The sequence below is a fragment of the Pocillopora verrucosa genome, chromosome 14, assembly GCF_036669915.1.
Source record: "Pocillopora verrucosa isolate sample1 chromosome 14, ASM3666991v2, whole genome shotgun sequence".
Lineage (NCBI taxonomy): Eukaryota > Metazoa > Cnidaria > Anthozoa > Scleractinia > Pocilloporidae > Pocillopora > Pocillopora verrucosa.
The window spans coordinates 7,562,216-7,577,528 of NC_089325.1; the positions used below are offsets into that span (position 1 = coordinate 7,562,216).

General features: G+C 37.9%; 1 protein-coding gene across 1 annotated transcript; it reads right to left on the reverse strand.

The window, feature by feature from the left end:
- Positions 1-4,275: 4,275 nt before the first annotated feature.
- Positions 4,276-15,023, reverse strand: LOC131776555 (protein Jade-3). Its single transcript, XM_059092759.2, has 18 exons — positions 14,833-15,023; positions 13,293-13,356; positions 13,095-13,129; positions 12,766-12,824; positions 12,389-12,505; positions 12,170-12,210; positions 11,997-12,038; positions 11,371-11,557; positions 10,889-10,978; positions 10,271-10,455; positions 9,622-9,727; positions 9,464-9,529; positions 9,019-9,123; positions 8,545-8,657; positions 7,976-8,096; positions 7,825-7,890; positions 7,203-7,277; positions 4,276-6,632 (listed from the first exon to the last, which is right to left on the reverse strand). Exons 1-18 carry the CDS (start codon positions 14,879-14,881, stop codon positions 5,190-5,192), a joined length of 2,964 nt encoding a protein of 987 aa, XP_058948742.1. The 5' UTR covers positions 14,882-15,023; the 3' UTR covers positions 4,276-5,189.
- Positions 15,024-15,313: the final 290 nt, after the last annotated feature.

Below are 15,313 nucleotides of genomic sequence, written 5' to 3' on the forward strand. Positions count from 1 at the left end.
ACTCTGTTGGGTTTCCTTTTCGTAATTTGAACGAGTTATAGCTCCTGGACAACACGTGTTTAAATAAAGAATGTTATTTTTTTTTCAGAGATCAGCGGTACAAATTCTGCAATCTGATTGGTTCTTAATGTGGTGCGGATTTTTCTCTCCCTGCCCACGGGCACGATAACGCTTTCAGTAATCAAAAATATTTTCATAAATATCTTTCGTTTTTCTGGCTGGGCAGTATTTTTAAGCAAAGACGTCAGTCACGACCTCAAACCGATAAATAACCTATGAATCCTTCCTTTTCTCTCTCTCTCTTTCATGTCACTTTGGTTGCCAGCAAAAAATTGGTTTCGAAATGAATTTGTGGTAATAAATGTGTCATTATTAAATAGGGTTGACGGCTTAAAAACCGTTTGTAATTAATTTTATTATTCACAAAAAGTAACTCAGTAAGTTAAAACACTAGATGTTTTTTTGAATTAATCGATGAAACTTTCATTCATTTAATATCTGAATTCAATTCTCCCAAACAATTTTCCATGGTAAAACGGAAAGCGGAGTTTTGAGTTCTATTACAATACATATGCACTTTCGGTAAGCCTTGGCAATTCCGTTCAATTTGGCGGACATTTGTAGCGTAAAGGAATTCAATAATAAAAAGCCGCATTAAATCCCATTTCGTATAGTAGTAATGTTCTATACTTCCTAGGAATGAGTTATGTTTTCCAGAATACACGGACAACTCAATCTTAGCCAACGATATCGGGCGGTTTTTCGACCGTAAGATTGCAAAGATTCGGGCAGAGCTTGATGCGTGTACTCTTCATCCTGGGGCGGTGGCTGAGGATAAAGTGTTTACAGGCGATAGGAAACTTGATCATTTCAATACGTATTCTGTGGAAGATATAAGGAAGCTGGTCAGTAGATCATCGAAGAAAAGCTGTCAACTTGATCCTATGCCGACCAATTTAGTAGTCGGCATGTCCGATATGCTTCTCCCCATCATCACTGATGTCGTGAATTCTTCACTTTCCTTGGGACACTTTCCATCTGATTGGAAAACGGCCCTTGTGGATCCAAGACTGAAGAAGACCAAGCAAGGGACTTTCTTATCCAATTTAAGACCTGTGAGTAATCTGCAATACCTCTCTAAATTGGTTGAAAGTGCAGTTTATGATCAGACAACCGATCACGTTACTCAGTCGGGTTTGTATCCCATCCTCCAGTCAGCCAATCGACTTGGTCATAGCATAGAGACTGCCCTATTGAAGATACAGAATGACATACTAGCTGCAATGGACAATCAACGAGTTACTCTTTTGGTATTGCTAGACCTGAGTGCAGCATTTGACACGATTGACCACCAAGTGTTGTTGAATCGCCTGTGCGTGACGTATGGAATTACAGGTACCGCTCTTAAATGGTTTCACTCGTATTTATCAAACAGGAAACAGCGAATCCTGATTAACGGGAGCTATTCGAGTGACTTTGATCTGCCTCAAGGGGTACCTCAAGGATCATGTCTTGGTCCCTTGCTCTTCACGTTGTACGCAAGTAAGCTCTTCGATGTTATTGAATCCCATCTCCCTAACGTTCACGCATACGCTGATGATACGCAGCTCTATATCTCATTTAAGCCGGATGGTTCTGCTACTGAGACGGATGCTGTTGACGCTCTACAAGCTTGCATCAGGGACATAAGAACCTGGATGGTCCAAGACAAACTTCGGCTGAACGATGCTAAGACCGAGTTTCTTATTATAGGTACACGCGCACAGTTAAATAAGGTTATGATAAGTGACTTGCAAGTAGGTAAGGTAAAGGTTTCTGCGGTTTACTCTGTTTGAAACCTGGGTGCTTGGTTTGATGCAAACATGAATATGACCACACATATTAACAGCATATGTCAGAATATTTATTACCATCTATATAACATCCGGCGTATTAGAAAGTATTTATCATATGATAATAGGAAGTCCATTGTACAGGCTATTATAATGTCACGATTAGACTATTGTAACGGTCTATTATATGGTACGCCCGCTGGTCATCTTGGTAAGCTGCAACGCCTGCAGAACGCGGGTGCTCGGCTGGTATGTACTATATCTAGGTATGATCCTATCACACCATCCCTGATCAACCTGCACTGGCTTCCGGTTACCCACAGAATAGAATTCAAGATAGCAATGCTAGTTCACAAATGTATCTACGGCGTCGCACCACAATATCTTTCAGACTTGATAAAAATCAAAGAGAGCTCGCGGTATCAGTTGAGATCATACCGGGGCATACTCCTAATGGACAATACCTATAGAACAAAAAAGACACTCGGGGATAGGGCGTTTGAAAATGCTGCGCCCAAAGTATGGAATCGACTCCCTTTAGAAATTAGACAATGTCAATCATTGAACATTTGTAAAGTTTTACTAAAGACACATCTTTTTAAATTAGCTTTTTATTAGTTCTTTTATTAACTCATATTCTACTTTTATTGTTTTCCGAAAATTGTAAATTATTATTATTATTATTATCATTATTTGGACTAGCCATTTATTACTTTAAGATTTTAGTGTTGTAATGCGCACTCGATCATATCTTTATCGCATGCTAGACTGCGCAATATAAGAAATAAACATTATTATTATTATTAGTTAAAGTGTCTCATTTGACTTAAGTTTCTGGTGGAAGAAAGATCAGATTTAGACACGACGTTGTCCATACGAGTGAAGGATATTTTCCGTGATATCATTGACTGTTTTTGAAGGAAAAATCCTAACCATTGTCGTGGGAAATTGAAACTGAAATTTCGTCAGTTGTTTGTTTTCATCCGTTTTTCAGTTTTCCTTGTAATTGGCATTGGATTTCAAGCGTAGACACACGTATGAAGCGAGGAAGAGAAAGAACATTATTAGATAATTAAAAAACACGCTGACATGTGGTGGAAACAAGAGGTTTTCCTGGAAACCAAAATCGGGGGAGAAAAACGAAGAAATGTGAAGCGTTAATCATTAAATACACATAACGATAAAACTTTTTCACACGTCTTAGTCTGAAAATCTTTCAAGAGCGAACTGAAATACGACCAATTACTGGTGCACTATGGAGAGGTGACTTGAGCTTCTCCAGGCCGTTTAAAGTGAGCGTTTTTATATTAACACTCTCATCGCTGATTACTTGGTTTCCTGGCAAACCTACGAAGAAAACATCGAGGCCTTCAGTGAGAAATTGCAGTGTACGGACATTTCATTTCATCTTAATGATATTTTCAGCTGAGATGTGTTCTTCTGTGTTTTAACCGTTACCGCCATTCATTCCCTTGGTTTGTCTCACAGGTCTTCACTGTCGGCGTAGGATGATCAATCCATCAGTGGAGAGTATGTCTCGTGTCGGTCAAACCTACGATCTGCCTGTGTTGCGAATGCCAAAACACCAGGCTGTCCTTCGCAAACTTCACGGTTTTTATTTTTCTTATTCACTTTTTTTTGATCACGTACCGATTTATTCTTTTTATCACTGACGTGCGACACACCCTAAATCCTAGACAACGACGATATATGGGCTGATTAATTGATTCTATTGTCTAGATTGAAATCAAAAGAAAAGAGATCACCTAACACTAATCACTTATCTAAATGTCACACAATACAGCTAAAATATCTCGACAATTACCGTGGCAAGCGTTCTTTGTCGGGGAAGCTCGATAGTGCAACACTGCAAGAGTAAACTTATCTGGACCGTGGAGTGCAGCCAAATTCTCAATAAAATATCTTACCTTACTTTCGCAGTGTACTGCTTGTTTTGTGACCGCTTACTTTGTAGCAACGAGGCCATTTTAGCCAGTTATCCATTTCTAGGTTTACAAGTGCTCCTAAGAGAAGAACTTTCTTAGGATTAGTAAACCCAGAAATGGAGAACTCGCTAAAACGGCTTCTTTTCAATATAGTAAGCGATCAGACAACGAGCGATGCACTGTGGAAGTAAGGTAAGGTGTTTTTAATGAGAATTTGACCGTATCTCACAGCTGCAGTTTGGAATTCCTGTGGTTTGCTAGAAACATACACGGGGTAGAATTTCCATTTCCTGACATTTCCTCCGCCAAACTTTTCTGTGTCTTGAAAATTGAAGCTAGCCGATCTGTAAATTTAATTTAACTCCGTTTTATCTGCATGTTTATGAAAGAAACATGCGTGCACTAACATACGCAAGAACAGTTTTAAAGCAGGCTTTCCCATCCACTTCTCTCTTTTCACAATTTAACAAAAAGTTCCTCAAGTTAGAGTCAAACAAATACGAAGGGCAAATTTTATTGACACACAATTACGTACTAACAGAACAAACCCCAGTTGCGAAAGTTTGAACACCCCAATAATAACGCAACGAAAGTTTCCTGTGATCTACCTATCTAGACTACCAGAATGTAACGCGGGTCACGCATAACGCTTCACAAAAGACAGGGTATAACTGACTTCTTGGGAAAAAAGATTGATACAAGACGAAACTTCCCAGTACAAATTGGAAAAAAAAAACTTTTAATAGGTTAAGACTCTTGGCAAATTCTGGAGATGACCAAAAAGCTGGGATTTCCAACGTTCTCTCGAAAAGAACTATTTCAGATTGTAGAACAACATCTTGATAATAAACCAAGATCTCATTTTTTTTGTTAAGTGATTAATTAAGATCACATGGCACATCGCAAGTTCTAAACCACAGTACCAATCAGACAGTATTTGACAAGAAAAATTTTAAAAATATTGGCAATTTCTATAGCTTTTAGTTAAAAAAATGAAGTTACAATACTTCTAAGTCAATTCTGATAACACTTATTTATCACTTCCGGTATTTCTATTAATTGTTGTCTTGATCTAAACGAGAAAAAAAAAACCCTATCTATTTAGTTGTGGGTCAAGGAAACACTGTAAAATTAAAACTTTGGAAAACGACACCTTCCGTGAGAAATGTTTTCGAAAACTTGTCAATCAACTTCCCCTAAAATTAATTAACTCGCCAAAATGAGCGTGAACGCCATAAACGCGGAAGAGCGTGGACGACGGTTTCATAAAGCGTTTTCGAAAGACCGCTCATTTGAATCGGGCCTTTCTGTTACACGATATCCGTTCACGGACCTTTACCATTTATGGTACGCCCAGGTTCCTCCAAGACCCACAACCAAATATTGACCTTAATTAGTTGAAATAACAATTTTATGTCACTGTTGCGTGACAAAACTTTGACATAAGACTTCCACAACAATGCGGCTTTGGTGATACAACACTCGAACATCGCGCACGAGATTTGGGCGACTGGAAGCTTCTTAACCGTAGTTCCCTTCTATTCCAGTTATCCTCGCACTCGGCCGTGTGGCTGCCTTGCTTGTAACGCCAGCTACACTTGGCAAGTTTATCGTGTTGAAGCTTGCAGTGAGGACATGAACTGTTGGCGCTTGAGGTCTTCCTTCCATTAGTAAACGACCTTGATGAGGGAGCACGTTTGGAATTATCCGCATCAGAGTCTGTTGCAACTCGGTCGCTTTCTTCAGAATCGCTTTTTCTTCTGTTCGCTCGTGTTCGCGGTGATTTTGGAGCACTCAAATCCTTCCTGTTGGGAGATTTTCGCCCCATGAAGTCCGTTATTCGAGCTTGCTTACCTCTCCTGTCATCGTCAATCGCTGTTGTGCTTTTAGACCGTTTTCGTTTCGCTTCCCTCACTGTTCTCACTGGCCTATCAAATTCAACCATGTTTTCTTGTCTAAGCGGATCGTTTTCTTTGCGACTTTCCTCATCCACTTCCGATTTCTCTGACATTTCTCCTTCACTTCTGATCTCAGCTGTTTTTGTTTTTCCTGATATATTTCCTGTTCGAGTAAATCTAGCGCGCGAGTTCCGTGATACAGCACCATCTTCCTCGGTCGACTCAATTGTCTCTTTATCACTAGCTTCTATATTGTCTGTCGCATCATTTGGAAAAGACAAATGTCGAATTTTTCGTCTCCGTGGTGTCTCAGACTCAACGCTATCGCGTTCTACGGCAGGTTCTTCTGATTCTCGTACAGTATTCCTAAGAACACGCTTTGGCGTGGACGCACTCGCTTCAGGGGAGGTTTGCGTCTTTTCTCTAGTTCTTTTTCTAGTTGGAGTTTCGATAACTCCGCTGGCTATACTCTCTGGTTCTTTACTGGAGCCAGCTGCAGAATCTATCGACAAGCAAGACGGATTGACAAGAAGACTGTTACTTCTCGTCCTCCTTGCTGGTGACGAGAACAAATCTTCTTCTGTTTCACTCTCCTCGGTTTCTTCTTCATCAGCGGCCTCACCTCCCGAGTCACCTTCTCCATTCACGGACCTATGCTCTGTGCTGGAACAGTCTCCCGAGCTGCTGGTCGTACTGGAAGAATCCGCCGTACTGCTAACTCTAAAGGACAGAGCAGACTCTGCCGGGCAGCCACCTTCTACTGCAGCGGGGAGGCTGCCGTCACCACTGAAGTTATCCTTACACATGGTTAACACCCGTTGTACAGCGTTGTCATCCAGGTCAGAGGAGTCGTCCGTCAGCACCGCATGCTCTTGCCAGAATACTTCCTCCCGAGCGCGGTACAACTCGCGCCGCATCTTTTCTCGCTTGGTCACCATGTAACACAGGTTGCGCAACTGGAAAAGAAAAGGTGTGAGATTGACACACACACAGAGAACAAAATTGACACACATTAAATGTTGCGTGGATTAAGGCCTAAAATGACTTTTGATGCAAAATAAAATTATCGAGTTTCGCAAGGGATTAGATCAGGAAGACATTATGGAAGGAGTATGTAGCAGTCTACCCTGAGTAGTCAGTCCAGACTTTCTTTTCCTCGCATCCCTAAATTTTTTTCTCTGGTGTATCTTTGTTTCCTAACACCTAAAAAATCTCTGGTATATCAGGTCAAATACGTCTTTAGGAGTTTCCAGAAAACAGAGCTCTACAGTATATTCCTAAGAGGGTATGCAAAGGGTAAACTGAATGTTGTCCCGCACAGCCGACCGTCAAACTTCCTGTGCGGTCAGAATTCTTAAAGGAAGTTTAAAGTGGTGAGTGGTAAGAGAGTTCTGAGGCCAAAACACACCAACCATAAAGCGAGGCGATGTCTAACAGCTATTCGCAGGGGCTGGTATTTAACCGAGAACATTTTACAGTATTCAAGTTAAGTCAACATGTGCTAATGATGAATTCAATCTACTCACCTTCTCGAGGTTGCACCGTAATTTCAGAATCCTCTCTAACTGTGCCTGAAGATTGGTGGAGGAATTAACGGCGCCCTGATGAGAAAAAGAGCAATGAAGAAGGAACTTCATTTCTACATAGAACTTAGAAGTTCCATCGACATAATGGACACTAGGCGAGCTGGACAAATTAGACATTTATGACAATGATTTCAACTTTTGTGGGTCTGGTACTGATTATTAGTGTCAGATCCCTTGCAGACTTGTCACGAGCTCGCTCTGTTCCAGGCCTTTAACTTATTCGCGGGCAAAAAACGCTCGTGCTCAGCGCCGATGAGGGGCTTCTCGACTTGCTGGCTAAACATCATAAAAAAAAAGTCTATTACAAGATTCCGATACACAGCAACCCTTTGACCCTAAGAGTGACCAGCATCTAATTTCTCCCTACAATATGACCTCTGAATCAAACATTAAAGTACCGAGAGTAAAGGAAATGATCACTAACTAAAATTACACGAATTCTCTTTGTTAGCAACTTAGGAAATGTATAGAGAACAGCATGGAGAATTTGCATGATGATGTTAATGTGATGTTAACTTGTGAAGGGTTAATACAATTTTGAGTAAATCTCTTTATTTCTCACCTGTTTCCCTGAGAGTTTTTCCTGTTGTTGGAGGGTGGGTGGCAGAAGAGGAATATCGTCTTGTGCCTGATAAACCCAAAAATTTTGTTGTATGAGTATAATCACTAAACGACACCTAATAAAAAAAATAAACTTTTGAAAGAAGTAATACCTTTCTCTTGAGCGCCCAGTACTTATGTATCTTGGTAGCCAATTCTTTGGGAAGGTTGAGGTCTTTCGCAATCTCGGCAGGGGTAACAAACTTGTAAAACTCTTCCTCCATTTGCTTTAGTCTAAACGGAGTTGACAACGAAAAGTAATAAAAATTCCTCGTTTTATTCAAAATTTGTGAACATTATTCTAGACTTTACAGGTTTTTCAGTTCAACCAGTGCACTACCTGATATCTTTTATTTTGAGTTTATCTTTTTTGTTGAATACTGCCTCTATGGAATCAACCATAATGGTAGAAAAAACCAAAGTTCAAGGGACTCTTCTTAAAACATAAACATAGGCCTCTTTAATGTGTGATCAAATCACACACAACACTAAGAATTCTTTGTAACCATGTTATTTTGTTTTAAATTCACTGTGATCCCAAGGTGCATGCCCAAATGAAAAAAAAAAAAAAAAAAGTCATCCTCTTCTCTAAAAAATTTTTTTACTACAACCCTCTTTTGTCCTATGGTCATTTTTTCATCCCCATTTCTATAAAACCACACAAAATAATCAGTGGGTTTACCTCTTCTGTCTCAAATTCTCTGCATCCTCTGAGGTCGAGGGAGTTCCTGTGTCCTCATCCCTAGTTTTCTTGTTGGGTGATTTGCTTTTGTGGCTGTGCTTGGTGCAATAACTCTGCAGAACACAATTTGATTTCAGTCATTAAGTGGAAATAATGCTTGTTACATAGAATCCCACAATTGCCTATATCACGAAAGGCAAGTAATAACAAAACATTCTACCACCCTTAATATTATAGTATGGTTAAAAAAGGTTGAAAAAGCAAAGCAATGGATAGATTTTTTTTATCAACCACATGAAAACTTTCAACAAAAATGCAGAAATCTGGTTGGCATCAATTTTGTCAATTCCCTTGAATTGTGGGCTGCCATCCCAAACAATCAGATAACTATAATTTTACTAAATAGCAGGTATGAAAACAGTAAATTCCCAATCATGTTGGATTTCTTGACAAACAAAATCAGAGGATACTCACAATGTGTCTGACACCATCTGTGGCAGTGTCATCCAACACAGTCCTCATTTCAAGACCATGCTTGAACCCGCATGTCACATGAAAAGCTGTCACACAAGTTTTAACCTAACAAAAAAATGCAAAACGAAAAGAAAACACCTACAGCTTAGCTATTGAACAAGTTTACATCTCTTATAGAATTTGAGAAACAAAACAGTAGTTGTATGTAGCTGTGCTCTAGTAGGGCTTGGCTGCTACAGCTGATTAACTATTGTCTTTGGGTGGCCTGTATAACTTTACTTTCACTCCCAAGATTGCAGTGGTAATTTTGTTGCTGTCTTATGTTGTTAGTTTGGAAAATTTGTTATTGGATCAGCTAACAATCATTGCCCATACACTTACACAGAAACTTGAAAACATACATGTACAAAGTTACACTGTTTGCTATGATGAGAACCAGACTTACTGTGCACTGGATACAAGCTCCAACCTTGTCACGGCACAATGAACACACTAGATTCCATCTGCTGGCCTAGAAATTATTAGATACATGGAACAATGTTATTTTAAATACTGCAAAGAAGAAACAAAATACTACAAATCATAGATTGGAACTGAACTCACTGGAATGTTCTCTATTCTGTTGATTGGTTCCATTTTGGAAACATTTCCAAACCCAACTTCAGGAATCCATAAGGCACAACTAACATGTGCCCAACCTTTGTTATTCCTGGAAAGAAAGGTAAACGAAGTCAAAGTCATAGCATGTTTTTCCTTTCAAGTGATCAAAATAAATGTAAAAGAAATTAAACTGCCAGTAGTTATCAGACTCAAGATTCTCAACTTTCCTCTAGTCTATAATAAATTTACTATCCTCTGCTGCATTGCTTTCATTTCCTTTCTTATTCAAAGAGAGAGAGAGAGGTCTTTTTCTGATGCAAAATGATAGTTAAGATAATGAGGTAAACTCTTAACACCATAAATCTGATCTGTAATTCTATGTCCTACCTGCTATAAATTAACTTGTAAATTAGTTGGGAGAATTTGGTGTTATATCAAGATTAAACCCTCTGACTAATGGGTAAATGCCTATTTACCTAATGTATCTGCTAAAGGATTCTTTTAAATATTGAAATGAGAAGAAAACTTTAAATAATGAAACATTATTGCCTGTCTTTCCATTACAAACAGAAAGAAAAAAAAAGGAAAATTTGTGTCAATAGTATCATGCTTCTGAGACATAGATATAAACTTGAGAACTGTATAAGCTTACTTAGTTCTTTTCATAGCACCACCAGAGAGAGAGCAGAATATACACTGGCAATTCTTGAAACCCTTAAGGCATGGATAACAAAGCCAGCTACCAGCTGGAATGTTCTGGATTCCATAACACGCCTGATGGACACAGATGTCACAAGAATCACAGAACACCATCTCATTTAATTCCTCACTATCAGGCTGTAATTTCAAAAGCATACCACTGATTAGTAACATTCTTGACTCTCAACCCTTGAACAACTAAAATAGAAATTATTCCTTCTTGTTGCAATATACTTTCATTCAAATTTACTTCTTTTAACCGCTATAAACCCTAAAGCTATAAAGATTGCCTAATTGTTGACTTGTTTAAGAAATGAAGATGTCAATCCTTAATCACCTCTGGAATTTAAATGAACGATTCTAACAACACCAAAGACTTAAAAGAAAAACTTGGCATTTTGCAAAGGGCCTCTTTACTTCACCTTCAAGATGTCAGAGTAGGATAATCACTTACTAACTTAATATGCATGAAGCATTTAAATAAAAAGCATGTTGAACAAATATCTTTTCAGTTTGGCTGTCATCTTCATCTTTATCTATTGTATATTGTACAAACTTGAATGATACTTACAGACTGGCAGATATCACAGCAGACATCCTCATCATACTCAATACTTAGTCCTTCTTGAGTGGCTATAGCATGCCCCATGTTGTCATAACACTACAATTAAGATTCAGTGTTAGATTTTATCTGACTAGCCTGATAAATGTAATATAACTGTATATCATAGAGTTCAGCACAATTTTCAGCAACAATTACAACCTTAACCCTTTAACTCTCATGATCTGATTGTCAATTTTCCCCTCTTGCTGCTACACATTTCCTTGTAGATTAGTTTTGAGAATTTTGTGTTGGTCGAAGATAACAACTTCTAGAAGATAAGATTAAGCATTCTCATTACCTGTTTGCTGGATAAAGTATGGATATTGTAAGGAGAAGTTGTAAGTTTGACACTTTCGAGTGTTAAAAAAGGTTTAAACTACATTTCACCCTTCATTTCAGTTGGTTAATATTTTCTCAATTTATTATGTGACTTAAGTCTCAGATGTTACCTTGTTCTCAATGTATGCTAAAGCCTTTTCCATAGTTGACTCCTCTAATTCCATCAAACCTTTGTTCCGCCGAGATCTATTTAAAGTTATTAACCATTCTACATCCATTCTTCCCAAGTCATATGGACACCTTGACCCTGGTGGTCTACCTCGTGTTTTGCTTGGAGTTGAAAGTAGTTTCCCTGGCCTTTAGAAATGGAAAAAAAACACCTGTGTTAAATTTCAATTATAGTAAATATTTTCATATAATCCTTAAGTGTGACAGGAATCTAGTTCCTTCTAACAGCAACATCACATAAGTAAACATTTAAATCACAAGGAAAAAGGAAATATTGCCAACCAAAGAAGCTCCCAACTGTTGCACATATTCACCTTGTCTTTAATATAAGAAATTCATAGAAAACAGTTTGAGGAATGTACATACTGATGTTAGGATGTGAAAGGTTGAGTGTAATATGTACAAAAATCAATTACTTCAGTACCTGAATAAATCCTTCTTTTATCAATATTTAGAGACAGAAAGATTATCCAGCATGTTTAAACAATTAAATGATTCTTTAAACTGTGATTATCTCTCTCTGCTTATTCTAGCAATAAATTAGCTAAAAATATTTAAAATCACATACAGCTTGAAGTTCCCTGATCTCTTGTAAGGAGTTTCCACCATTCTGTAGGATTAAAGAAAACAGGTTAATCAGAAACTACCCTAAAAGAGAAACACAAACTTCCTTCATCTCTTGGATGATATCAAATTAATCTCAACAATCAAACTAAACCATACAAATAATTATAAACACACCTAAATGATGGCTGAAAAACCCCTTCTGGATAAACAGGAACCTGATTAGAAATATAAAAGCATTTGGCAATTTTCAAAAACAAAGAAATAAATAAGTTAAAGAAATGGGAGACAATCTTTTACACACAAGTAAAAGAATACAAAAGTTCATTCTACCAGGTTATACAAATAACACATCGACAACATGTAGATAGCAAATATTTTGAATAATTTGATTACCTGTACACCTCTCTCCCATTCTTGTCTCCATTGATCTGATATGGTTACATAGTTCTCTGGACTTAAATTCTGATGATCTGGCAGTTTCATTGCACTTATCAGATCAGTGCGAAAAATCTGTAACAGTACATTGCAAAATTACAAAAAGATAAGTCTTCAAAGGAACATGCTCCACTTTTCAACCATTTAGTACAGTTTGGTGTGGTCACACCCAAGTAAGTTTCCCTTTAAAATTTGACAAATCATAACGACAAAGTAGACTCTCACTTTGCAATCTTCTGATTTCGTTGATCACTCCTAAGATCCTATTACCATAATCAGCAGGGAAATGACAAGTGCTTGCAGAGTTAGGTAAAACTACACATTTAACCTCTTACCTCTGCAGGTTTGCGACCCTCCAGTGAAAAGCTGGCAGGAGAAGGAGGACGAGAGGATCCTATAGGTACATTTAAAAGTATGTCTAAGAAATCATACTAACACAGCTGTTTAAATAAAAATTGTTTAATGGGGGTAGAATAACAAACAGACAGAAATAAACAGTCATTCATTTCAAATCTCTGGTTCTTTCCAGAGGGTGACTACATAACAGAGGTTTGATTCTTCATGTACTCAACCAACTTAAAAACTTTAGGCCAAGCTCTCTAAGGTACATGTTGAGGAACATTACCTCTTTGAAGTGAGTTTTAGTCATACAAGTACAACTCACCTTTAATCTCATCAGCAATCACTGAACTCAGCAAACTGTATAAAAATGAAAGAGTTATGATAAATTGATTTTGTTTGATGACTGCACCAATAATTGAACTAAATTTTCATCTAAGGTCTTCTCTCTTGATGACTGGCTGCTCAAACACAATGCAACAAACCAAAAGAGGTTCAGAGTTTTTTGTCTGTGAAAAATTACCCCTTTATTTCTCCTTGCTTGGCTTTCTTGCTTGCTTTGTTCTTTTCAATATCCACATCAATGTCTAGGAGCAAAAAAGACACAAACTTTGAAACATTGCTCAAATTACTTAACAATACTATAAATAAGTTTATTATGCCTGGTGTCTGTTAGAAAATGGAGGAAACATAACAAAGCAAAAATACTTCTGTTTTGGTCTTGATGCGTATAACAACTCTGTGCTAAATATTCACAACAAATAGAGAAAATAACATGCATATTTTTAAAAATTATGCTGTGAAGAATTTGTTTTCACAAACAAGAAAAAGAACAGATAGAGGATTTGGACCTGAGATACATCAATATTTCAAATCCAGCCCCTCAAACTAATTGGCTGTGACATTTTTTCGTGATACTATCACACAAGTTAGAAGAAATCGCTTGATAAGAGCAGTTTCAGGATCACAGTATCGAACCCCCCTCCAAACTACATGAGGTCACCTTACAGAGACAGGCATATGTTTTGGCACAATATCATCACTGCTGAACAAATCACACAGCTGGTAAAGGTAAACTTCATGATCCCCAAACACAAATCAATTTGAAAATATCACAATTTCCAGAAGTATTTACTTCAAAAACCTTTTAACACCGCTGGGAAAAAAATTTCAGTCTGCAACGCAATAAGCGAAACTGAAGTTAAAATTGGAATATTTTATGCTAATTCAACCAACAGGCCCCAGGATTAGTATGGCTGCAGTCGTATTAAAATAGAAAAATTCATTACGGAGTGTTATACCGGCTAAATGCAACCTATACATACTCATCCAATTGAAAATATTGCCGCATTATCAGTTATAATTCGTATATTTTACTGGCTCCGGAAAATTACGCAAGTACATAATTCGATACACGGAATAAGATGTGAAGCTTTGTCACAAATGTACATTACCAAAAGAATAAAATTGAGTTTATCTTCCCACAAAATAAACCCACCAGGTTTTCTTAGAAGCACTACTGTGCTAAAAGGAAATGTTTTGGGCAAAAACTAAATCTCATAAATAATACATTCGCTTCCGAGTTAAATCACATGGTTTGAAACCCGATAACAAACAATACCAAAACATGCAAAACCGTGCGGTGTGCTCAACCCACCGTATAATTGCACCGATCGACGTTTTGTACTGCGTATTTTCATAACCATCACGTTTAGAATTCTTCAAAATGATGTCCTTTGACTTAATTTGTAATGACGAAAAACGAAACAGACATATCAGTAGGTGAATATATTTTCCCAAGGAAGCGGTTTAGTCACGAATTCAAGGGCGCCAAAGCTTGCTAACAGAGGGGAGTAATTGTGTGCTAGTACTAGTATAAGATTAATTCTAAATGTGGCAAAAATCTGCCGAATGTAAGGTTAGATCTCTGCAGTTATAAGCCAGCTAAGAGAGAAGAACAAGTCGTTCAATATCCCGCCTTTTATGGCAGCCTAAAAGATCCCACATCCTTGCATAAATTACAAAACAAATGGTCGAAACGACAAATGGAGGCGAGGTCTTACCGTCGACAACGTCGGCGCTCTTTCTGTCTTTTTTCGCTGTCGAATCCATACCAAATCTTGCACGTGTGTCGCCTAAACATCAATCTTGGTTTTGAAATCACATTGAACATAATTCCAAGGCATTTTCCCTGGAAAAAACAGCTATATTTTCATCTTGCTATACTATTCCCGCCATAAGCAGACATCATTTTGCCAGGAGTCACTCAAGCATATCCAAATGACGTCACCATATTTGGAGGGACAGCAAATCTCGTTCCCAGGGTCCATCCTAGCCTGGTCCTTCTGGAAACGAGGATGAATTAGCTGAAAACGAGGCTAGATTTTACAAAGGTATTGAATAGTCTCCATCAAAACAGTGTAACCATTATACGATAAAACAACAGGAGTTAAATACAGTAAACTATTCCTTCTCCCTTTAATTTTTTTCTTTCGCTGGTCTACAAAATTTGCAAATTCTTTGTTGCCCTACATTTCTTAGCTT